The sequence below is a fragment of the Sarcophilus harrisii genome, chromosome 1, assembly GCF_902635505.1.
Source record: "Sarcophilus harrisii chromosome 1, mSarHar1.11, whole genome shotgun sequence".
Taxonomy (NCBI): domain Eukaryota; kingdom Metazoa; phylum Chordata; class Mammalia; order Dasyuromorphia; family Dasyuridae; genus Sarcophilus; species Sarcophilus harrisii.
The window spans coordinates 467878488-467906044 of NC_045426.1; the positions used below are offsets into that span (position 1 = coordinate 467878488).

The 27557-nt window shown below is 34.2% G+C and overlaps 1 protein-coding gene across 1 annotated transcript in view; it reads right to left on the reverse strand.

The window, feature by feature from the left end:
- Positions 1-27557, reverse strand: part of RP1 (RP1 axonemal microtubule associated) — a 582455-nt gene that overhangs the window by 534917 nt on the left and 19981 nt on the right. Inside the window, exons 4-6 of the mRNA XM_031946393.1 lie at positions 11768-11931; positions 9163-9249; positions 788-920 (exon numbers count right to left, since the gene is read on the reverse strand). Coding sequence (XP_031802253.1) covers positions 788-920; positions 9163-9249; positions 11768-11931 — 384 coding nt within the window. The remainder of the gene's footprint in view (positions 1-787; positions 921-9162; positions 9250-11767; positions 11932-27557) is intronic.

Genomic DNA, 27557 nt, shown 5'->3' on the forward strand with positions numbered 1-27557 from the left:
CTTAAAAGACTACTGTTAGGCTCAAATTAAATTAAGGCATGTAGAGTGCTTTGCAATTTTTAAAGCATTTTGCAAATATCAGTTATTATTATAAAAAAGGCATTGTCTAGTGGAACCTTCAAATCTTTATTGGTATTAAAGATTTCACTACAAACTTTTATGAGATAAAATTTCTCTGTATCACCCCTTTCATTCATCTCTTTCTGTGTCTGTTTTTCTCTTACTCTTTTTCTCAGACTCTCTTTCTGTCTCTTTTATCTGTCTCCTTCTTGCTCTTGCTCTTTTTCTCTCTCTCTCTCCCTGCTTCTCTATCTATCTCAATCTCTTTTTCCCCCTTTTCTATCTCTCTATGTTGGTCTGTCTCTCTTCCCCATCCCCCCCTCTCCCTTCTCTGTCTTTGTCTCTATTTTTCTCTCTAGTCTATATTCATCTCTATATATGCCTCTCATCTTTCTCTCTTTCTCTTTCTCTTTTCTCTCATTTTTTTCTTTCTCTCTCTTCCTGTTTCTTAGGGATGGTATTGCATGTGGTTCTGATAAGAGCAACTTTCATGAAGCTTTTTCAATACCCTCTAAAAACCAAGCACAGATTTTTATTCAAGGGCCTTTGAGCTCCCCTTCATCATCTTCATACAATGCTGCTCCCTAAGAATCAAATATTCTAGCATGTGAGTCAGTGTTTTTAAAGACTGGAAGACATAACAATTGTTAGCAAGAACAGGTAAGAAGTCACTTGGCTTTGGCAGTTAAGCATTGCCAGTTCTGTTTAAAGTTTTATCTTCCCTTACCTGGAAGGATTGGCTGGCCTTTTTGAAAAACAGGCAATTCCCGACAGATTTCTCCATCCTCTCGATCTTGAGCCAACCAGCGGCAAACAGGGATATGAAACTTTTCCCCTGAGAAAAGGTTCTGCAATTTTATCTGGAATGGCAACAATATGATGCATGGAGGAGATGTAATATAATAAAATGACAGTATTTGATAAACTGCCCCTCCCCAAAATGCATTGAAATCTTTAATTATATTTAACACATCAGGGATTTCACCATTTAAAGAAATGAATAATGTACCTTTTTTGCACATCCATGCCAACTAGAATGGCAATCCTTTTAGCTTCACAAAGGCGCTATCTTAAGTAAAATATGCCAATTTACATCTAAAGCATTACATATTGTCTAGTCCTCCGTACCTGGAGAATACTTCCTCATCTCTACAATACAGACTCATACAACTAGAGTCAGAAGGAATTTTAGAAGTTATCTAGTGTATCTTTTGTTTTACAAATGAAGAATACTGAGATCTAGGGATGTTAAATATTTTGTCCAAGGTCACACAGGTAATATGCATGAGAAGAATGATTCTCTAACTTAAGAACCAATATTAATACTCTGCCATTCTCTTCTCTACCATTACCATCTTCTTATTCCTTACTTCACAAACCAGGGACACTGTTGTTCCTCATACAAAACACTTCATTTCTTAAATTCTAGCAACGTAAATCTAAAAGCAAGTCAGTTCCTGACCTCAAGGAACTTCTATTTAAAAGGGGGAGATAATTCACATTGTAAGATACAGCAGCAATATAATATTGCTCACAAATCTTAAGGTTGTAGTGTCAAGGCAGATGCCAGGATTTGGGTTTCCAGAGGGAAAAAGACCTGGAAGATGAGCTATTATCATATCTGTCCATCTCCTAGCTTGTGAACTCTATGAGAATGGGAATTAATTGTTGTAATGTTTGTATTGCCCTTAAGACATTAGCCATAAAATGAGCTTAATAAATATATGATGAGGATAATGACAATGATGTTGACTTCAAGACAAGAAGGGACAACCACATTGGAGAATCATTTCCAAAATAGCAAATAAAGACAAAATGAATATTCAGTTTAAAAAAATAAAGTTATAAATTCTTGCTCTGAAACATTATGTAACCCTGGGCAAATTGCTTAACCTATGTCTCAGCATCCCATCTTCATAATGGATATGGTAATAGTTGCCCCCTATCAATCTCATGGGGTTAGCAAGAAGACTAATTATAACTTTGGAAAAAAATTGCTTTGTCCTACTGTGAGAGCAGAAAGACAAGTTATTATTACTATAGATATTCATGTATTAAATTGACATCACATTTCTAAATCTTACACAGTATAAAAAAGTATCAATATGATGTGAAAATCTAGGAAGTAATTCTTCATTTTGAGCTCTAATAGCTTTATCCTCTCTCTTCATAAAGTTAGATAAGCTTTTCATCCTGCTTCAGGCTTCTTCAGACTTTAGTCTAAGATGATGATTTTATTAACTGCTATATATTCTTTCTGCTAATGGAATAAACAATCTGTTCTTGTCTCCTATGAATTTTTCATTAATTTTCTCACATACTATGACACCACACAGAAATAAAACATTTGCCAGGCAAATTACCAAGGATTTGCATAGCAGGTTATTTTGCATTTTAGATTTTTTTTTCACTTTACAACATAATTTATCTCTCAAAATGTGAAAATAATACACCCAACATAAAAGAGGTAAAAACAGGGTCAAGAGGTAGCAGAATCTGTGGCACTGGTGATATTCATTTAATGAAAATCACAAAAATAAGGCAGATTTTTAATTGTGAACAATCTGAAAATCGAAGAACCCATTGTCTTCTATTGAAATAATGAAAAGTACTCCTTTCTGCCAGAATTCATAAGAAAAAGGATCTGAAGAAAGAAAGGGAATTTTGTAAGGAGGCTAGAGATCAGAAAAAATGTGACAAAAAAAGGGGGGGGGGTGGAATGAGATCCCTGAAATACTTGGCACTAAGCTAGATATGGAGATAGCTAGGTGATAACTATGGGCAAGTTATTTAATCCTATTAACCTCTATTTCTTCATCTGTAAAAATGCACTAGAAAAGGAAATGGCAAACCACTCCAGTATCTTTGCTCTCCCCCCAAAAAATGGGGTCACAAAAAGATATAATTGGACAACAATATAAGCAAGTTTTGAGATTCTTCCCATGGAGTGAGAAGTTAGAACTTCTCAGGAATAATGTCCTACTTGTGCTCCAAGACATGCCTCACAGGTGCCTTCAGAAGAGACGTTATCTAGTTATAAATTTTAAGAGGAAGAATAGACAACTAATAAGTTGATATTTTCTCTCTCTAAAGGTTGGTCATTTGTCAATAAGAAAATAAATCTGTGCTTTCCTCATGTACAGACAGTATTAAGAAGGAAAAAAAAAATTCTACCCTTTAAAGATTGCAAAGCATTCTCTTTATCTTAATCTTATTTGAGTCTAACAATAGCCTTTTAATACTATCATAGTTATCCCCATTTTACAGATGGGGAAATTGAGGCTCAGAAAGGAGAAATAACTTCCTCTTTGTAATGGGGCAATTTTCCTTACAATTGTATGACAAGAAAAGGAAGAAGAGGGTGAAAAGAAGGAAAGGGAAAGAGGGAAAGTAGAGGAAAGAAAAGAGAAGAGAAATGGGGAAAGGGGAAAAAGGGGCAGAAACAAAGAAACTGAAACAAGGAGAGATTGAGGTGGAAAGACACAGAGGAAAACCAAATCTAACATTTAAAAGATCTTTCTCCTAAAAAAGAAAACTTAATACAGAGGGTTTTTTACTTTACAAGTAAACATGGTATTATCAATTAAGATAAATTGTAGGTTGCAAGTAAAGGCAGAACATCTTTGAAGATGTTTCTGTCATAAATTCCTCAAATTATTTCACATTCCTGTTATTAAGTTTACTGTTTAATTAAGAGCTGCAATTTTTAAATATCTTTATCAATAGAAAACTAAGAGAGAGCTCTGAGACTTAGTAGACCAGCCTACAATGGCTGGCTACTCCTAGTGATTCATAAGGGAACACATAATTCAGGCAGAATGAACCCAGAAGGCTCTGCTAGGGATTATGACCTCTTTGGAAAAAAGTTAATAACTTAGAGGTACAGGTGGTATTCTCAACTTTTAGAGACAGTCAATTAGGGACTTCAGAAAACAAAAAGAGATTTAGGAAGTCTAAGGATGAGATTAGGATTTCTGAACCGTATCTTAAGATATAAGAATAATGGACTCTTGGACAGAAATAAAGTAATAAATTCTTATAACCTGAAAATTTTTAAATTGAAAAAGGAAGTGGAAGGGAGAAAACTCTTGCTTCAGCATAATAATAATAAACAGTGAGCTTTTTTATAGGACTTTAGTGTTTGAAAAGTGCTTTAAAAATATTATCTCATTATATCATCACAATAACCCCAGTAGGCAGTTGCTATTACTACCCTCATTTTACAGGTAAGTCAGGACAAGGTTAAGTGATATGACTAGGGTCATGCAGCTAATATGAGGACAAATTTGAACTCGGCATTTCCTGAATTGTAGACTCAGTGCTTTATCCACTGAGCTGCCTGTTCATACTACAATATATCATGATCTGGATAAATCATTTTTCATGCATTAGATTTTTTTCTCATGTATAATTAATCCAAAATCCTTTAAGTGATCATAGATTTCACTTAGAGGATACTACAGTGTTCCATGGCTTTGTGAAATCAGGACAGTGCCATCTGCATTAAAAAAAAAAAAAAAAAAAAAAAAAGAATATTTGTAGAACCTTACTAACCACATTGAATTTTTCCCTTTATTTGAACTCTGCACTGAACCAATGTCCAGTACACTTGCAAAATCCTGCTTATTTTTTCATACATTTATCAATAATGTTTATGACACATATATAGATTATTCTCATAAAGATTTTGTAGAAATGGGAAAATAGGCATATTATTCTTTACTGATATTTTTCTAACTATGAATTTCCAGTAATAACCATATCCATGATTTTTTTTCAAATTACTTGGTTTCTCTGTTAAAAACCTTCAATGTCCTTAAAAATGGTTTGCATCTACCATGGATCTTCTCTATGCTATTGTTCTGGCCTAGTTGGTTTTATGATTTTCTTTAGTGTCACTTCTAATTACTCATGAAGCACATTAAGGGTTCTGATGTTATTGTCCAAATATGTTGTTTCATCTATCACTGAAAATCAAACTGAGACCTGTTAAATGCCTTACTTAAAAAAATTAAAGGCCTTCCATTGAATCCAGGGCCATCTTCAGTCATCCTGATTTATATCTAGCCATTGGACCTAATGGGTTCTGGAGGAATAAGTAAGACTGGGAATTTTGGACCGTCCACCCTCATTCAATTCCAGTTCATTTGCATATCATGGTGTCACCTCCCAATGTTATGATCATCTTTGAGAACAATGATGGAGAAAATAGTTTGTTAAAAGTATGTTGGTACAGCTTTTCCATTTTTTCATCTCTTTTTATCCTCCATATACCAATTCTGTATTATTTCATTGACTGTTCTAAGTGCCTGGAATTCTCTTCCCCCTCAACTCTGCCTTTGTAGCTTTTTCAACTTCAATCAATCTCAGCTAAAATCCCACCTTCTTCAATGTTAATGCTTTCCCTTTGAGATTACCTTTAATTAATCTTGCATATATCTGGTTTATATATGGTTGTTTGCATGTTGTTTTCCCTGCTGTTCCCCTCTTTCCATTTTTAGATTGTGAACTCCTTTGGAACAGGGACTATTTTTGCCTTTCTTTGTATCCCCATTGTTTGCCACAGTGTTTGGCACTCTATAATTTTTTAACAAATATTACTGATTTGATTTGAAAAAAGAATAAGAACTAAATAAATCAAATAATAATTTTGATGAGGGGGGAAAATGAAACTTTAAAGTAGTGGGAGCACTCCACTTTTTTTTTGGACATCATATTACATGAAATAAAAACCTTCATGACAGAGAAACATTTTTTAAAAACTGACTGGATGAACAAAAATCAGCAATAAGTCAATGTATGAGGTATGATTTATGAAAAAAAAATTGACATGCTATTATAATATTATACTCTGAAATATTTGCAGTATCAGCTTATTCTACTAATGGACAGCTCTGCCTGTTAGGGAAATTTTCTGGCTTTCAAGTCTAAATTTGCCTCTTTACAACTTTTGACCATTGTTCTTAGTTTGACTTTTCTTGGATCCAATAAAATGACACTTAAATTTGGATCCTAGGTGAGTCAATCTTTCTGAGGATCAATTTCCTCATTTGTAAAATCCTTTAGCACTCACTTGATGATATGGTTTGATGGGGCCTACTGGCAAGCTTTCTATAAACTTGTGTTGTGCTTTTTTTTCCCCCTCCAAAACACCACAAAGTTTTGTAAGAAGACTTTCTATAATCCACCATATTAAAATCCTCCAGTTTTTTTAACATACAAATTTGTAGTCTAAATTGTCATTGTCCTTGGCTACCATATCTCCACTTAAGGGTAGTTCTAGGTTCTTTTGGCCTCATTGTGGCAATTGCTGCCTTCATTAAATATTTTCAGGAAATGATAAAATAGAATGTCAATATATTTTATTTTATCCATTTTTCATTTTTCAGAAATCATCAATAACTTATCTAAATAGGTCAAGTGAAAGTTACATATTTTTAAATTTTAAGTCATATTGTTCTAAATTTATTCTTCCTAATTTATTATTTTTTTGTTATTGGTTCTTGTGTTTCTCTATCATGTTGATGTCTGTACACAGAGATCTAACTAAAAAATCATTCTAACTGATAATCATTCAAATCCTGTTACTCAGATATAGTGAACTGTGTTGTTTATATGTGTATTTTCTATATTTCTGGTGTTTCCCATGTCTAGTACCTACAAGCTCTCTTGGAAAAAAAAATATGATATATAGGTATGAAGCATTTGGGAAATCTACAAATCTTTGACCTCTATCATTTTTTAATTCTGATTCATATTTCTTTTTGGTGCTTGTCTCAACGTTCAGTTTTACTCTATCACTTCCCTGTCAGGAGATGGGCAGCATGTTCCTTCATAAGTTCTTTGGAATTGTGGTTGGTCATTATGTTGATCAGAGTTCCAAAGTCATTCAAAGTTTATTGTCTTAATATTATTATTATCATATAAACCGTTCTACTGGTCCTACTCATTTTACTTTTCCTCAGTTCATAAAGGTCTTCCCAGGTGTCTCTGAAACTATCCTCTTCATAATTTCTTAAACATAATAGTATTCTTTCACATATGATATCTTGTCCAGTCATTTCCCAATTGATGGATATTTTCTCTCTTTTTAATTTTTTGCCACCACAAAAAAGCTATTATAATTTTTTGAATATATGGATTCTTTTCATCTTTCTGTGATCTCTTTGGGACATAAATCTCAGAATAATATCACTGGGTCAAATGAGCATAGTTCCTAATTGCTTTCCCGAGTAGTTGAATCAATCCACAATTCCCTAATAATAAATGAATGTACCTGTTTACCACATACAACATAACATTTGTTATTTTCTTTGTCACCTTTGCTAAGTTGTTGGGTATGAGACACAACCTTAAAGCAGTTTTAATTTGCATTTCTCTTATTATTGGTGATTTAGCAAATTTTAATATTGCTTGGCTCTATTCATATCCTTTGATTATTTGTCAGTTGAGGAATGTCTGAGTCACATTTTCTAACAATTCTGTCACTTTCTTTTTTGCCCACCTAGGCATTTAAATCACTGATTGGCAAAGTACATATTGATTTAATCTGGAGGCTCTCTCTAATAAAGTTATTTGTAGAACTTCTCTATCTGATAATTTTCTATGAGAGAGGTTGATACATAATCTTCCACTATGGAAATCTTTTTGAATAATTAGTAACAAAAAGTACAATATGATATTACCAAGAGCACCATGACATTATATTTCTGTTGCCTTGGAATATGCAGTAAAATCAATGTTCCTGTTCTTTTCTTTGTACTTCTAAAGAGAACGTATAAATCACCTTTCTATTTAGCTAAATTGTCCTTTTGTCTTCTGGCTTCATTTATAACAAGAATGTCACATTGATATGATCCAATTCCTCTACTTATTCAGTGGATAAGAATTATACATTTTGAGTAGATATGGTTAAATTAGCATTTATAGGTGAAATTATTAATATCATCTACCCCTATTCTCCTACTGTGTTACCATTTCTGTAAAAGAGGAAGGAGAAAATACAGGATGAGAGTCATTTTATGTTTTTCTTTCAAGTGTTGCCATGATCAAAGAATTCATCATCAAGTGGTCATCCTACTGATGACAGATATCTTTGTATTTATCAGGGCTGGTCTCCAGAAAAAACTCATAATATAATTAGGGCCACATTTGAAGCTATGTTAGAACTTGCCAGAACTTGCATTCTTTTGGACACATAGTAGTTATGTGATTGGAGAAATTCACTTGATTTCTTAGTGCTATCAGATAATGCTAAGATTTAAAGTTATAATCAAATTCCTGATTTACATCATTGGAAAGCATCCCTCAACTGGAAGAGATCACATACAAATGAAGTCACAAATCTCAACAACAACAAAAATTCACACCACTAAGAAATATTTTTCCCCCAAGATGACATGAATATCAATGAAGCAGCAAGATGGTATATTGGATAGAAGGCTGGACTTGGCATATTAACAAAATCTGAAGTTCAAATCCCACCTCAAATTACTATTTAGCTGGACAAGTAAAGTCTTCATTTCAATCTCAGTTTTGTCTTTTGTAAAATGAGAATAACAATAGCGCCTGCATCATAGGGTGAGGATCCAATGAAATAATATGAGTAAAGTGCTTTGAAAACTTTAAGATGTAAAAAAAAAAATAGAAAAGTTAAAAATGGTAGCTATTGTTACATACAGGCAACTCGGTGGTTCAATAAACATGGCACTGAGCCAAGAGTCAGGAACACCTGAGTTCTAATCTGACCTGAGATTTACTAGTTCTGTAACCTTGGTCACTGAACCTCTTGGTCATTTTACCTCTGTTTCCTTAATCCAGTGGAGAAGGAAATGGCAAACCACTCTAATATCTTTGCCAAGAGAATTCTATGGACAGTAGGGTACATGGGGTCACAAAGAATCAGATACAACTGAAGGACTGAACAATAATTATTACAATGCTAGTTTTGATCATGAATGTGTAGTATAGCTTCTTCAGGGCAGTTTTTTTTTTAACAATTAATAAGAAAAACTGATCTGAGACAATGTAGTCTCTCACTAAAAGAAAAGAAAAACAATTTTTGCTATCATAACAGGATGGTCAAAAATTGTGTGTTCTTACCTCTTTACAATGCCAGGCAGGAGAAAGACCAGAATTACTGTGGCCAATGCGTATCTTATAGAGCTCTCCAATATCTCCAGTCTTCAGCTGTCAGAGAATACCAAAGAATAGACTTGGTGATCAATTCAAAAAAGTCATGGGAAAACAACTCATGTACTTACTACCTTACTTTCTAAGGCTATGTCTGATACGTACAGTGGCAGGATCATTATAGATCTTTTTTATACCATAATTTTCACTGGAGCAATGAACCATAGAAAAGAAATAATCACAATTAGTCTTGATGCCGTATGGAAAAATCATAATCAATAGGTTCAATCAAGAGGAATGATCAGAATGCTTCTATGATGATGCTGCCTCCTCTCTCAGGACTGTATAAGTAAGTAGATTGTCTGAGTAGAAAAAGGTTAGTGGTACTTGACAAATAGAATCAGGTAGAGGAGAGAATATGGTCCAATGTGGCCAGATCTGGGGTCTCGAAGCGTTCTCCTCCCTGGTGCCAGGACTGTCATAGTTCCCTTGGTCTTTTTTTTGGTAAACTTTTAAAAAATATATAATTCTAATTTATGGGAAGAAACAACCATTTCCATAATATAGCTTATTTTTTAAAAAGATGAATGCATACATAAACTGCAAATCTATTATATACAATTTGCTGTTTCTTTAAAATATAATAAAGTTGTCAAATATTTTTTTTTCCTTTTTTTCTCTTCCTTCTCCCTGACTCTGCCCTACCCTTGAAATAACTTCTATTGGACACAAATAAGTATACATGTATAGATATAAATTATTCTTATATTAATCATTTCTTTCTCTAGTTACAGATAGTATCTTTCTTCACATGTCCTTTATTTTTAATTTGTTTATTCATAATAGTCAAAATGATTTAGTCACTCAAAGTTGTTCTTAGAGTATCCTTTAAGCCATGATTATTCACAGTCTCCTGTAGGAGTAAGGAGAAGCTGGAGCTTGCTCAGACTTCATTTAAGCATTTTGTTGCTACAATTATATGATTCTGGGTTGCGGATATGCTGACCTTAGTTTTGGACACTAGCTCCAACCCTAGCTGCTCCTGTCTATGACTTCAGAGTCACTGGATGATGATCTTGGATTTGACATCCTGCCACTATTCTTACTCTTGCCCCCACCTTGGTGTTTTCAAATGGTGTTGATTTTGCCTTTTCCTCATCATTATGCTAGAATCTAGGACTTAAAGCTCTTTCCCTGGTCCATGCAACAATCCTGCCTGGGATTTCTTTGCTTGTAGCAATGTCCTTCTCCCATGATCATTCATTATCTTTCCCTGATTTTTAGTTGTCCTCCAGAATCCATCCAAAACACTCCTCACTCAATCCATAACTAAAGGATGATGATCCTGAGTGTGATAAAAGCAGTTTGCAAGTATGGATAGCAGCAATCTATTTCTCTGGCTCTGCTCAGTTCTAATCTGCGATTGATTTTCCTCAGCCCCTGTCTAATACATTAAGTTGGCTGGGTATTTAAAATGGAATTTGAAGCCCTTCACTATCTGAAAAGCATATTTTATAGGGCTGTTTCACTTTATTCCTCTATTCTTGCTTCATTCCAGTAAAACTTAGCCTGTTTGCTGAACCTGGCATTCCATCTCCAACTTCCATTGGCTTTGTATAAGCTTTTTTCCCCATTACTGGAAAGCATTCCTTCAATTTCTCTCAGAATCTCTGGCTTCCTTCAAGATTAAGCTTATGTATTACAATCAACAGATCTTGTCCTGATACTGAGCCCTTTAATTATTAAATACTATAATCCCTCAAATAATATTTATATAAATCTTTGTGTTCATATCCTTCTCCACCCCTCACTCCCATTTACAGAAAAATGTACTGGTTTTATATTCTTGACATGCAACATAGTACCTTGCTCATAATAAGCATTTGTGGAATAGGATTGCATCTATGATTTCTGTGTTGAAGAAAGAAATGGCACAGTACTCCAATATCTTTGTCAAGAAAACCCCAAATGAGGTCATGAAGTGTCGGACAAGACTGATATGTCTGAATAACAAGAGGTTTCTGTATTTATTTTTTCTTTGTCACCCCAAAGATCCTAATCTCTAAGTATGCATAATCTATTAGCCTTTACTTGAAAATTTGCTTGGGGTATTCTTCAATTTATCCTACATATTGATTTATCCACAGTTGTCTGTATGTTTTCACCCACATTAGAATATAAGCACCTTGAGAGCAGGAACATTGATCTTTACTTTTCTTTCTATCTGCAGCACATAGTATAATGCCTAAAATAGAGCACACTTAAATAATGCTTGACAACTATAACTGATTTACCCCTTGACTATGACTGCCCTAAACATGACAGTTCTTGAAAAAGAATATTAATCAGACCTTGATGGTGGCTCTTCATTAAGAAAGGGTGTAAATGTGATCAATTAAGCAGCCCTTTCCAGTTGTCATCTCTTACCATATTGTGTCCTTTTACTATTTTTTGTTAACTATTTGAGAAAAAATGTCATTATGCACTGTTTTTATTTGAGCACCTAGAGGACACAGTTCCAATCATTCCACTGTACTAGTTCATTCACTGAGTTTTACCCAGGTTTATTACTTACAGTGAAGATATCTTCTCGACCTTCTTGAAATACATTCCCACCTATTCCATAAAGATAGATAGGTGCTGAGCTTCTGTGCTGTCCATATAATACAATATAGATCTGTGAGCTGGTTCCTGCACATGGCAATTCACTGGTAATTATTGAAACCTTCCAATTACCATCTACAGAAATATGAGTCAGATAAAAATGACCTGTTAGCATCTTAGAAATACAAATGGGATCTGGTGTGTCATATCAAATTAAGAAAGTCTAGAACAAAATGTTAAATTGATGATGATGATGATGATGATGATGATGATGATAGCTCACATTTTATGTAGCATTTATTATGTAGCAGGCCCTGTGTTAAGCACTTTACAATTATAAACTCATTTGATTCTCACAACAACTCTGGAAGGTAAATGCTATTATTATTCCTATTTTACAGATGAGGAAACTGCACACAGAGGTAAAGTGACTGACAACAGTTTCACAAAGCTAATAAGCATTAGAGGTTGGATTTCTCCCTGACTACAAATCACATACTCTATTTACTGTACCATCTACCTGACCAGGTAGAGAATTTGGAGCCAGAAAGATATGGATCCCAGTTCTTAACACAGGGAAAAGATGTCTCTGAGGCTCAGTTGTTTCATCTGTAAAAATGTAATATCTCTCAGCCCTGCTTCATAAGTTTGTTACTAAAATCAAATGAGAAACTTTAAAATACTATATAAATTTGATATGATTTTTTCTTGTGCAGCATGACAAATATGGCAATATGTTTAGAAGAAATGCATATTTTTAACCTATTTTGGATTGCTTGCTGTCTTGGGAAGAGAGCAGGGAGAAGGAGAGGAAGAAAAATTGGAATACAAGATTTTGTGAAGGTGAATGTTGAAAACTATCTTTGCATGTATTTGAAAAAAATAAAATACTATTACATTTTCTTTAAAAAAAATAAAAATACAATACAATACTATATAAATGTCAGTTATATCTTCTGGAAATAGGCTTAAATTTTAGAAGGAAAAATTCTGATTAGATATTAAACTTTTTGATAATGAATGTTATATGTTCACAAATGCCAAGGTAAATTAGAACTTCCTCCTTTGTAGACCTTAATAAATAATCATTTCCTTGATATGTTCTTCCCAAGTGGCTTCTGTAACATAGCAGTCTCTTACTTATGTCTTCTTCCATAGGCTTCTCTCCGTTTCTATCACATCATTACAGTCATTCTGTTCTCACTCTCATTATAATTTCTTTGACAATGATGTATACATACATAGGTACATTTACTTTCATATTTTCAATGATAATTACAATGTGACGCCCATGTTCTTGCTTTAGTTCCATATTGTCTCTTGAACCCCAAATCTATATTTTCTACCATCTACTTAGCATCTCAACCCAGATTTTCAGTCTATAACTCATATGTACCATCATCTTAAGCTCCATGGCTACTTTTCTTCCCAATTTCTCTACATCAATCAATGACACCAACATTCTGCAATTAAGCAAACTAAAAATCTTGGAGTCACTTTTGACTTTCCAGCATCGTAAATATTTATATAGTGTTTTAAGTTTTGCCAAGTGTTTAATAAATTTTTTTCATTTGATCTTCACAACAATCTTTTTAGTTGAGAGGTCGAATAACTTGTCTAAGGTCTGAGGCAGAATTCAAATTCAGCTTTTGATTCCAAATTCAGCACTCTATCCACTATACCACTAACTACCTCATACATGATATTAAATTAATCACCAAGTCCTGTTAAGTCCCTTGCACATCTTCTCCTTACCAATCCCACTGTCACCATCATAACACAGAATTTTATTTCTTCTTTCCTGGAATATTGAAATTGTCTCCCAACTTTGTTCTCTACCTACACATCACTTATAGATTCATTTTCTTAATGATCATCACTCTCATGCTCAAAATTTTCAAGTACTAAACAATTATCAAATTATCCATCTAGTTGTCACAAAATTATGATTTGGTAATTCTAAACAGAAAAATAACCTTAGAGGTCACTAAATTCAAGCACCTCAAGCTATCTGATCCTGATCAAATCACTTAATGCTGTTTGCCTCAGTTCCCCATCTGTAAAAGAAGTTAAAGAAGGAACTCTATTCTAGGATGTCTGCCCAAAAAATCCCACACGGGGTCACAAAGAATCAAACATAACTGGAAAAAAAAAACTCAACAACAATATCAGATCTTCCTTGCTTTAAATCTAGTACTTTAATAAACTCTTTTGTCAAGTGGTCTATCACCAATGTACTTTCCCAGTTTCATCTCACACTACTCTTCATACACCCTACGTTACCATATAAACTGGACGACTTATCAGTTCTAAATTCTTCATCTTTCTTTCTCTGTACCTTTGACATCACCTTGTTATCATCTATCTTTCAAGTCCCAGGTCAAATGCTATTGTGCTTTTCAATCATTTCAGTCATGTCTAACTCTTCATGACCTCATTTGGGGTTTTCTTGGTTGAGATATGGAATTGGTTTGCCTTTTCCTTCTCCAGTGCATTTTACAGATGTGAAAACTGATGCAAACAGGGTTATGATTTGCCAAGCATCACACAGCTACTAAATGTCAGAGGCCGAATTTGAACTCAAAAAGATAAGTCTTCTTGATTCTAAGTTCAGTGCTTTATCCACTGTACCACCTAGATGCCCAACTGGTATCTCTTCCCTTTAAGTCTTCCCTGATTCCTCTTTCCAATAGTGATCCTTTTGACCTTTAAATATTCATATTATGCATTTCTCACATTCTACCTTGTATTACAATTACTTCTTCAAATGGTGTCTCTCTAATAAAGCCAAAGTTATTTAAGAATAACTATAGAGTCTTATTGATCATGATGTTCTGTCAACTAGAATTCCACATCATCCTAATCACAAATAGATAGCTACCTCTCTTCTCTCAAGCTGTCTTCATCTTGAAATTCTGGGATTCTCTTTTCTAACATATTTTAGTACATGTATAATGTATATATTTTTACAATTTTTGAGTTTATATCTTTAGTTTTGAACATTTTAACCATTGGTTCAATTCTATTGAGCTTGTGGGGAAGCATTTACCACAGTAATAATAAGTTATATAGACTAACAGATCATAAAAAACATTTGAAAGTTATATAATATCTCTGCTGAGAAACATATGGCATTTTACTACTCTCTCATTTATTTTTACCATGTTTCTTTAACATTTCCCATGAGAAACTGAGGTAACAAATATTAAAGGATGGATCAAATTTTGCAGTAATAGTGATAAACCAAAGTATGAAAAATAAAACTCAGAAATCGGTATTTTCATTAATTTATTAGTTTTTTCCCATTAGGACACAAATTCCGTCCACTAAAAATTTGGTCTATAATTTACCTTGATCATTCCAACAAGACAACTACTTCTGGTTTTAGTTGTTATTCCCCTATGTCTTTTTTTTTAAATTAAAACTAATTTTCTAATTTTTTGTCAAATCCTGATCAAAATTTGTGAAGACTATTAGTAGTATAAAATTATCTAAGTAGATAATGATTTGGTGGATAAAGAATATCATAAAAAGAATTTGGCAACAAATGATGGTCTCTACTTGCTCCTGTAGTTAACCCATAAACACAAACCAGAGAGCTGAGAAATGCCAATTTATTTCCTCAGCATAAATGGTACACAAGTCCTTATGAGAATGAAATGAAAGAAGTCTATTATGGTTTCTCTTCCATTAGAGATAAAGCCAAAGAGTTCAAGAGGAAGAATCAATACCTGCTAAATGTGCAAGAACCAAATCAATAAGGAAAAAGTTGCAATTTCCAGCAACTATGATGGAGAAGGATGGAAGGCATAGGAGTGGAAAGAAAAATGAAAATAATGAAAAATGTCTCAAACATGAATTTCTGTATCTTTTGAAATTCTAAAATTTGTCCAAATCTCACCACTGAATAAAGAGAGAACAATGGAGCAGATGGATTCCAGGATGAAAAGGAAGTACAAGATACTTTTTTTTTTCAACTAAGAGATTAACCAATGAACTCCTTACTTAGCATATGTCCAGCTTGGGGGAGGAGAGAAATAAGGGAAGATGCAAAAAAAAAAAAAAAAAAAAGGATAGGACATGGTTCCCTTATTTTACTTGATGCTTGTCCCCTTGAACATGAAATTATTTGCCCTCAGGTCACAGAAGTAATAAGTATTAGAGGTAAGATTTAAACTCAGTTCCCTAGGCTCTAAAGACAATGCTCTTTCTCCTGTGCCATAAATGATCATCAAGCTACAATGTCAGAAAAGGCTTTAAGGGGATGTTAGGACTTGAATTATGTCTTGAAGAATGATGAGGTTTGAAACATGAGGTACAATACAATCAAGAAAAAAGAAAAAGACAAGGGTCATTTCAGGCAGAAATGGAAATGAGTGAGAACACTATATATGTGACATCAAGCAAGTCACTTAACTTCTTTAAGCCACATATAAAATAAAAATGCCATTAAATTAAATAACCTATTCAAAAGTTACATTATTTTATATATGATTATATGATCACTATAACTAGTAAAAGTTGACTGTTTAAGTGAATCTAGGTTCAGGGCCTTTTTGTAAAATATTACAAATGGTATGCATAGTTCTTTAAAATCTTCAAAGAAGGACAATTTATAATTCTGAAAAAGTCAATCAATTTAGAGGTCAGGGAGAAAAATTGTCAACTTATAATTGGCAAAAATAAATAAATATTAAATTTTTTAAAAAGTTGGAGCAACTAGGTGGTGCAAGGGATAGAGTACCAGCCCCAGAGTGAGGCGGGCCCGAGTTCAAATCCAACCTCAGACACATAACACTTATTAGCTATGTGACCCTAAGCAAGTCACTTAACCCCAATTACCTCACAAAAATAAATAAATAAAAATTTTAAAAATAAGTCTATCCTAGGTTAACTCATAAAATAAAACTCATAAATAAAATCTATGTAAATAAATTTATTAATTCATTCTCAGGCCATCAACACTGTGTACTAGAAAAAGAACCAGAATCAGAAGACTCCAAGTTCAAACTCTGTGATCCTGGACCAATTACTTTATCTCCTTAATCAATTAACAAGTGTTTAGAAAACACAAAAGTGAGATAATTCTGGCCCTCAAAGAGCTTTGGGTGGGAGGAAATGAGAAGAGACATTCACAAATAAGTAAATACTGGATATAAATAATAATAACCTTAAGGGAAGTATTAGTAACTGGAGGAACCTGGAAAAGCATCTTGAAAGAAGTGGTCCAGGAAACAGAGGACAAGAACATCATTATAGATTTGGGGAACATGGACAAAGGTACCAAAAAAGGAAGCCACATTCATTAAACAATATAATCCAGATATTTCATGCAGTTCAGAGGTTCTATTGTGCCCCCATATTTCTGGATGCACTGGATTTCTGGATGATGGCAGGTACACTTAATGCTTCTCCATTGACTCCTGCCTTATCCCTGGTTGAGCCATCCCCACTGGTGGAAGAGTGAAGATTCATCATCTACTACATTTAGCTAAATTCAGATTGCCTTTCATATCCCATCTTGCCATCTACCAGGAAGCTAAAGTCAGTCATCACCGACAGCTTGCCAGCTTCCCTATCACTGAACAACAGCACACTCCTCTATTGATTTTGTTCTGAGCACAAAAATATTATTCTTACTATAGGAAAGGTTAAAACAGTCTAATATCCTATGGCGCCTTCTACAATTCTATAATTACAAATGGTATGCATAGTTCCTTAAAAATCTCCAGAGAAAGACAATCTATAATTCTAAAAAAGTTAGTTGAGAGGTCAAGGAGAAAAATTGTCTTAACTTATAATTGGCAAAAATAAATATTAACCTAGAGTTCCTAATCTTTTTTTGTTTTCAAGGGGGTGAGAGAAGGGGGAACAATCTAGCAAGTCTGTGGCCCTTTTAGAATAATGCTTTTAAATCTTTCAAATAAAAATGCATATAATTACAAAGAATTATTTTAAAAATTGAAATAAAAATGTATTTTTTTTCCAATTCAAACCCGGAGATATCCTAAAATTTATTCATAAATTCCTTAGGACTTGTGGACACAAGGTTAATAACCCATACCCTGAATAAAAGTCCCATCTCTGAGCCATAATATAATATTGTATTGTATTGCTCTATTAGAATGTAAATTTCTTGAGAACAGGTATTGTCTTAGCTCTATATTTTTATCCATAGCACCTAGTACAATATACATACTAGGTACTTTACAAATGCTAATTCTTTTATTCATTTAGAGTATTCTTGTGAAAAAGATGGTGGAAATGGGAGCTAGGTGACAGTATAATTAGGTGGTTTATAATTGGTTTAATGGGTAGATTCATAACGCTATGCTGAGATGCAATATGAGCTTGACTATGGTCTATTTAAGATTTTTACCAATGACTTAACTCTTCTCAGCAATCCAATTATACAAAACCATTCCAAAGGACTCATGAGGCAATCCACATCCACAATAAAAACTGAGGGAGTCTGAATGCAGATTAAAGCATACTAGTTTTATTTTTTTTTCATATTTTTTTCTTTTTGCAAATTGTTTCTTCTTTCACAACATGACTAATATGAAAATGGATTTTACATCATTACACACACAAAATCTATGTCAAATTAGTTACCAAACAATTAAGAGGGGGAGGAAAGGGAGAAAGGGAAAAAATTTGAAACTTAAAATTTTGCCAAAAAAAAAAGAACATTAATACATAACTTTATTATATATTTTAAAGAAATATCTTGTTGTACATAAGAGATTTGTAGCTCCATGTGTAATCACCTGTATTATTATTATTATTATTATTATATAGAAATGCTTGTTTCATTCCTATGAGAAATGGATGGATGTTTGTTTTCCACAGTTAAGAAAAGTAAATTGGAGAAATGAAACTTAAATTAGAAAACTGAAACCCACAAGAACATCAAGGAATAATCAAGGGTTGAGTTTATTTTCCTCCAAAAGAATGTAAGTTCCTTGGGGTAGGAATTGAGTTTTGTTATCAGGTGTGGTGGCCAGAGGTTTGAAAAGAATTTTTTGTTCTTTGCCCTTAGCCTTCTAGAATGTAAACTCCTTGGGATCTGGGACTGGCTATGTAACGAGGGATGGAGATTCATGTAACTTCTGTAACATCCAATTAATGGGGAATCAGGAGAGCGACTTGTGCTTCAAGACAGGAAATAAAAGGTGTTCTACTCACCTTTTCTTGCAAGAATGTAAAATAAATCTCTCTTGCATTCATCAGTGAGTCAGTGGAGTTCAATGACTATATTGAAAAAATCTTGACAAGTAGCCTAGATGCAGATAGTTGTCAGAGTGCACAGAACAATTATCCCTGAATCAGGAAGAGGTAAATTCAAATTTGACCTCAGATACTTATTAACTATGTGAATCTGGATAAGTCACTTAACTTTCTCAACTGTAAAATGGAGATCAAATTTCACCTAACTGCCACAGTTGTGAGGAAAAAAATGAAATAAAATTTGCAAAAGCACTGGCAAACAGTAGGCAAAAGCGTATTCCTTTCCTTTAGTAGGCTAAATCTGAGATAAAATTCATTCAGAAGAAATATAAAATTTTTTACTATTGTTTTTAAATATATATATACATTTCATAAGATAGTAGAGAGGATGCCAGGTAGAGGTTATTTTTTCTGAAATGGATCAAGAGGTTAAATTGTTTTACATGGGTACAAAATAGTTACTGTTGTCATATGTCATAAGAATACTAATAAATTTGAGGAGCTTTGAGAAGCAGAGCGATATTCCATATCTCAGATTTCCTGACCCTCAGTTCAGCTTTCTTTAGACTATACCAGCTATTTCTCTTATTCCAAAGCAGCCTTGGTTTGCTCCTCTCTTGTGCACAGTTATCTCTTACTAAGAATTATTTGTGTTATTATTCAACATCTTATCTTTCCTACTAGATCCTCCATTTGTTTTGGGTTAGGATTGCAGGACTTGTCCAAATAGATACTTAAATATTTTCTAAATTGAAAAGAAATGTACATGGAGAAATTTATATTTATATAGTAACCACCTAAGGACATCATATCATAATTGAAATCTCATTCTTTAAATACTTAAACCAGAAAATTAAAGTAATCAATAGCAGAAATATTCAAAAATTCATCCAAACTAAGTTGAACATTGCTATTTTGGTTGGGAAGCTAAATGAAACAATTTGGATAGAACCTGTCAAGTTCAAACTTATATGCTGTGTACTTTGTTCATAAAAAATAAAAGTTTTGACCTAAAAGAGAAAATAACAATTGCTACTTGGATGGAAATATTGCTCCTACACATATAATTGTCACCAAAGGCAAAAACAAGTATATCCCTTCTATTTACTAGCCCCATTAGCAGCACTAAATATTAAGTGACTGTGAAAGATTATAAAACTTTATTACATTGTATTTAGGATTTTTGTCTTGAAAATCGAAGCAATCAACCCTATCATCTATGTAAAATGCTACTCTGGCTGGCCCTATAGATAAAAAGGTTTTCTTTCAAAGAGCTAAGCATCTTGTACCATAAAATGAAAGTGAGACAAGAAATTTAGGTGCTAAAGATAAGCTATTGATTGGGGGGAAAGTTTAACACCAAAAAAAAAAAAATTGCTTTTAAATTTGATAGAAAGCTGTAAGCAGTAAAACAGTCTTAAAAGGAAAAAAACAAAAACAAACAAACAAACAAAACAACTAGTGTTTTATGATCCAATATCCCATTGAGGAATCTTAGCTTGAAAAGAATGTTGTAAACAAGGTTTTAAGAACAATTTGGACAAGTGGGAACCTAAACCTAATCAGTAATGATTATGGATTGCTTCCTCAGTTATAACCCTTGTTGTATATGAGTACAGAATCATCATGGGCCAGCATCTAGAAGAAAAAGAAATATTTTTGAATATATACCACACATCATGGGGGCAAAAGACTGAGACCAAACATCTTGGATGCTACCATGCTTTCTCATAAGAATAGAAGTTTTTAAAGTTGGAAAAAGTCTTAGATTATCTAGCCTAAACTTCTTATTTTACAGATGAAGAAAGTGGGGTTCAAAGAGTTTAAGTAACTTGCGTTAGGTTTGCCCAGGAAGTAATAAAGACCAGGATCTGAACCTAAGTTTTCTGAACTCAAGTTCAATATTTATTTCATTAAACTCTCACCCCTCCAATATTTACCCCAAATTCTCTCCCTACACCAAGTAAATATAATCTCTACTCAACCACCCCACAGCAGCTACCTAATCATTGATCCACCAATCTCCTTTTTATTCCATGGAGGCCCCAAATACCCAAGCAGAAGTGCTAGTAAAGTCAACTTCAATATGTCTAGAGGCCAGCTGGCCCCAGATATTGAGGGCAATAACACTCCCCTTAGTATACACATCCATTTTCACCTCCTAGTCCCACATAGTTTCTCAATTTCCTGACATTAAGCAAGTTATATATTTCTGTAAATACAATAGACCAAATCCCAAAACAGTAGTTGTTTTCCACCTAATGCTTCTCTCCTTCATTTGTGAAACTGTCCTGAAATCACCTTCTAGGTTTTAGATATCTGTATTAAGTACCTGATTAATGAATGTTAACTGGCCCATAAACTGAGCCACTGTAGACCCTCCACTTTGGGCCAAAATGTACTTATCTCAAACAGATACTTGTTTTAACTAATTTAAATTTTTTTTTCTCCTATAAATGACTGAAAATAGAACTTGAAAACCCTTGGTTAAATTTTCTAGTTTCAAATTAGAGAACATGCAATCTATTCTAGAAAAGTAAGAAGTAAAGCATCTACAAAAATGAAGGATTTTAGAAAGTTATAGTCACTTCTTAATATTAACTGCAGCATGACAGCTATTTAGTTCTTTCAGAAGGTATTACAAACGCCAAACATGTATCTCTTTGCAAAAGTACCACATTTCTATTTTCAGAAATTACTTTTTTTTTTTTTGCTATGAGAGAAAGGTAAAAAGCTTTAGTATTACATTTAGTATTACTATTCAATAAATATTTGACAGGATTTTCAAGACAAAACAAAGTTCAGGGGCTATCCAACCTAACCAATATTTAAAGAATAATATGATAATAGTTTATTATTTGATTTTTTTCTTTTAAAAACCTTCAGCAAGGTAGAATCTGCTAATACCTGGAAATCCATTTTTCTTTTCAAAAGGAAGTTTTTTTCTTTGCCTTTTTGTATATCTTATAGTGTTCCTAGCTCTGCTGGACAACAACATGCAGTATAAAGTCTTGTCCCTCCATTTGACAGTTGAGTGGAAAATAAATTTGAGTAAGGAGACGCTTAAAGCATGAAAACCAATAGCAGCCTATTTCCTTTTTTGCCAAACATGTGCAATTCTTCTATACATATTTCTACATTTATCATGGTGCACAAAAAAATCACATCATAAAGGGAAAAAAAAGCAAACAAATAGCAACAAAAAAGGTAAAAATACTATGTTGTGGTACACATTGAGACCCCACAGTCCTCTTTCCGGATGCAGAAAGCTCTCTCCATCACAAATCTGTTGGAATTGGCCCAAATCACCTCATTATTGAAAACAGCCAAGAGCATTATATAATCTACTTGTTGTTTTTTAAAATGTTCTCTTCTCTTGGTTCTACTGAAAATCTCTCCAGGCCTCTCTGAAATCATCCTACTTATCATTTCCTATAGAACAATAAGAATTCACAACATTCATATACCATAACTTTATGAGCTCTTTGGGATACAGACCCCGTAGAGACACTGTTGTATCAAAGGGTATGCATAGTTCCAAATTGCTCTCCAGAATGATTGGATCAGTTCACAACTCATCCTCCTCCTTGACTACTCAGTAGCCATTAACATTGTTGAATGCAGGAAAGATTCTGTTTTACATTCTTGCTTGAGTAAGTGTCTAATTGAGTAGATCCCTTTTTATTTCTTATCCTGAATCCCTCCACTGATTCCCCATTAATTGGATGTTACAGAAATTACCAAAAGTTAAAGAAAGAAAGAAATCTCCACCTCTCCTTACATAGCCAGTCCCTGCCCCCAAGGGACAGGGGGGATTTTTTTTTTTTTTTATGGAGGAAGATAACCTGAGAGAAGGATTAGGGGACAAAATCCAGAGGGTTCCTTCTGAAATCTCAGACCACCCCCCTCCCAATTATAAAAGCCAGCCTCTGCCCCCAAAGAACTTATATATTGTCCTTCCGGCTTCTCTAGATTTCTCTGACAATACACTATTCTGGTTCTCCTCCCACCAATCTGAGCACTCCTTCATCTCCTTTTGTCTCCTTCCTTAGAAGCCAAAGGTACCAGTATCACCCATACAGGATGCGGGACCTTTCTTTCATCAGGAAGATCTAACTTCAAATCCAGCCATAGTTGTGTGAGCTAAGCTAGTCATTTAACCTCTGTTTGCCTCATTTTTCTCAACTGTGAAATGAGAATAAAAGCTCTCACCTACCACTGTTGTTAGGAGGATCACAAAAGACAATATTTGTAAAGTACTTAGCACAGTGCTTGGCGCAGAGTAAATGAAGCGTTATACACTTACTCAGCAGACATGTGACATCACTTCATCTATTCATTTAATTTCACTGGCTCCCCATGAACTACAGAATCAAATATAAAACCTTATGTTTATTCTTTATAACGTACCCCAGACACTTCTTTCCTCTATTTGATGTGATCAGGATAGCAATTCCAAGTTCCAAATGCTGTTTTGGGGATTTAGCACCAAATATTGACATTGATATGTGCACCAAATGTTGGGGTTCAGTTATGTGAAGAATTCACAATGACCATTCTCTGACAAAAAGTCAGCTTATTTAAAAGTGACAGACAAAATGAAGAGGTACAATACACACTAAGAATGGCAAATATGAAATAAAACTGGGAGAGCATATAATTAGCAAGAAAAGGGGTTTTAAAAATTAACAGTGGAAGACAAGTCTCCTAGTGGAACTCACAATTAACCAGGAGAAAGGGAATACTGTATGAGATGGGAGCATGTCCTTAACCGGAAGGCTAAATTCATAGAAGGATTTAGCACCCTAAAACATTTAGCTATAAGAAGGAGAAAGATGCCATGAGGCATGGGGGAGGAATGAGAGGAAAGACAACATGTGGCAGAACGCTTTGGCAGACTGACCTAGAAGAGCTTCAGCAAAAGATGGTATGAGCCATGGACAGATTTACAGAGGAAATTTAACTGGGGGGAGGGCAGTTCGGCATAATACAGCAAACCCCAAAAGTCCACTGGGGGACTATAAGGTAGAACTGATTCCCATCAATGTCCTTCCCTGCTTACCTCAGGGAGTAATCTTATCAATACTTCAGTCTTTCTCTACCAACCCCATCTAGTTACCCAGGACCTGGAATATTCTTACATCTTATTCCCCACTCCTCCCCAAGTACTCTGCAACCCAGTGAGTCTAACCTCCTTTCTGTTTCTTATGCAAGACATTCTATAGTTAAACTCTGGAGATTTTACTGGCTATATGCCATTCCTGCAGTTCTCTCATGGCTTCCCTGCCTTCTTTCACGTCCCAGATAGAAAATCACCTTCCAAAAATCTTCTCTAACACTCCCCTTAATATGAATGCCTTTCCTCTAACATTAATTCCAATTTATCCTGTTTATGTCTTGTTTGTATATTGTCCCCCCCTTAGGATATTTTTTGCATTTCTTTGTATCCCTAGCACTAAGCATGCTTTCTGGCACAAAGGCACTTAATAAAATGCTTCTGGTTTTAAATTAAGTGAGGGATCCATGTCAGACATTGATGTCAGAGCTCTTGGCAGTAGAAAGAGCACTATATCAAAAGATTTGGATTAAAAGTAGCTACTCTCTACTCCTGAAAACTTGGACAACAATCCACTCTCACCCACAGCTTAGAGCAAATACTACCCAACCCTTCTGGGGCTTCTAGAATGCTTGTTCCAGAGGCAACAACCATTCTTTCATTCTAAATCTTTTTCTCATCACTTTTTTTTTTCCATCTACTAGCCATTTCTGAAACCTCCCTGGGTACCCTTTCTATGATTTCATCTTCATTATCTTCCATTCATGGTGGAAGGGAATTGGAATACTCCTTGCTCCCCAATGCCATTTCTGAATCCTCTCCCTATTTCTATCACTCAAAGAACCTCTCTTCCTTTGAGGTTCATGTTATTCATACTTATCACTTAATCAAAATCCGGTAGATGTATCCAGACTCCTGGGTAACTCTTTCCTTCCTTAGTGATTTCAGTACATGACTCACAATTTCTCTCCTTCTGGAATCCTGCTCCAACATACATATTGACTTTCCCTTAAACACCCTAAGCATTTAGTACCTACTCATTTCCCATGATAGCTACATACAAAGGTAGTCTTATTCTTGATCTTGCCATCACCCACAAATGTACCCCTACATGATCAGAAAATCAAAAATCTCCTCTGACCATACCTGTTGGTTTTTCATCTCTCCCACTACTTTCCCTTATAAATTCCTATTCTTCATCCATAATATGAGTCAGTCCCTTGACCTTCCAATTCTCTTTCAGGCCAGTTCCCCTGCTCTAGTCACTCTTTCTTATATTCTCCGTCTTAACCATTTGGTGAAACAGTTAAATTATACACTTTCTTCATCTCTTCAATTCTTAGCCCCCTTATCTTATCACTAATTATGTCCTGCCAAGCCTCAGTTTTGGATCACTCCCACCATTTACCAACTTTGCTCCTACAAATGCGCTGCTGAACAAAGGTAGGGAAATTCATAAAATTATTCTGACTGAATCCACTATCAACTTATATTGCACAGCCTCAAATGGGCTCTCACTATTGCTAGGCAATACTATTATACCTCCCTTAACACACTATGCCACTCTGACTTTCCTACCTAATTAGATAATTACCTAAGTAAGAATTAAATATTTTAAGTATCAAATTGATCATCTTTTATCTAAGCACCTATGTCAATAATTAGCTAAAAACCTTTTTTACCTAATTATCATAGATTACCTTCAAAATCTAATTTTTTAAATATTTTAGATAATATTCAACTGATTTAGACTAATTGGCAGCAGTTTGATAGACTAAACTTGTTTGGACAAGAGTAAACCAGACTAAACTTGTTAAAACTGGTTTAGACTGCTTTGAATAAGATTTATCCAAGTATCTACTTTTTAACCTAGCACCAAGTTAACTGATTATCTAAATGTACCTAAATACCTAAATTAATTACCTAAATACCAATTGCCTAAGGCCCAAAGAAGAAATACCTAGGTGCATAAGCACATAAATATAATATATATATATATATATATATATATATATATATACACACACACACACACACACACACACACATACATACATACATGCAACTTTCCCTATTACAATAGAAGGCAATGCCAACATTTCGATTTCCTGAATTTATAATCTAAAATTTATCCTCAATTCTTCACTACCTCTTACCACCTCAATTTCATCATTTATGAAGTGGGAGCTTGAACAAAACATCTTCTAACATCCCTTCAAGCTCTAGATCTAAAGGTAAGTGGTGGCAGTGAAGTCTCTGGCGTCATTATTCTTGCCAGTTTCATTCAGTTCTCCCTTGTTCAATCCCTCACCTGCAGCCAAGTTTCCATACCTGGAAGAATTGCTTGGATGCAAAGGAAGGATTTTTTTGGAGTGGGAAACTATATCAGAGTTAATAGAGTCTGAGAAAAGTGAACGCTTGAAAAAGCTATAGCTTATGACATGGCCTGAAACACCCATAAGCTTTTCTAACATCATATGATTTTTCTAATATATAATCTCTCCTTTCCTTCAGAAAGAAAATTCCTAATAAAAAAGAACAAAAGAAAGCAAATTATTATGGAGGCCTATATCTGTTTTCATATGGTATATTTAATTGTGAACTGGTTACCCCATGTCAATCTCTGTAATGTATTTTGTACCTAGCATCAGGTTTGATTAAAAAAGAACCCACAAGTTCAAAGGCTTCCACACATCAGCTGCTATAGCCCACATATCCAGCCTTACCTAAACCAACATTTACCCTATAGAGACCATATAGAAAAGGAAAGTGATGTGCTTGTTGACTAAGAAAAGTTTTCCCTTTCCAGAATTAATTGGACTGCTCGGTGGAATTAGTAGAAGATGGCTCAGCACAGTTTGAGAAGCTCTACAGAACTTGCAGGAATAAGCAGTCGTTCTGATAAAAACATATCTAAAGTATTGCTCCATTCTTGGCATACTAAATTGAGGTAGACTGATAAATGGGATAGCATCTGTAGGAAAGCCATCAATATGGCAGATGGCCTTATGTCCATGCTACATGAGGATTAGTTGAAGGAGCTAGAGATATTTAGCCTGGAGGAGAAAAAACCGGAAGGTGGGAAAATATAATAGCTGATTTTAACAATTTAAAGGACTGTCATATGAAAGAAAATTGATAGCTAACATTTGTATAAAACATTAAGTGTTGCAAAGTATTTTGCATATATTTTGTCTTTTCATTCTCACAATAATGCCAAGAGACAGGTAGGTGTTAACCCCATTTTACAAATGAGGAAATTGATCCTCAGAAAGATTGACTCACCTAGGATTCAAATTTAAGTGTCATTTTATTGGACCCTAGAAAAGTCAAATTAGGAGCAATGGTCAAAAGTTGTAAAGAGGCAAATTTAGACTTGAAATCCAGAAAATTTCCCTAACAGGCAAAGCTGTCCATTAGTAGAATAAGCTGATACTGCAAATATTTCAGAATATAATATTATAGTACCATGTCA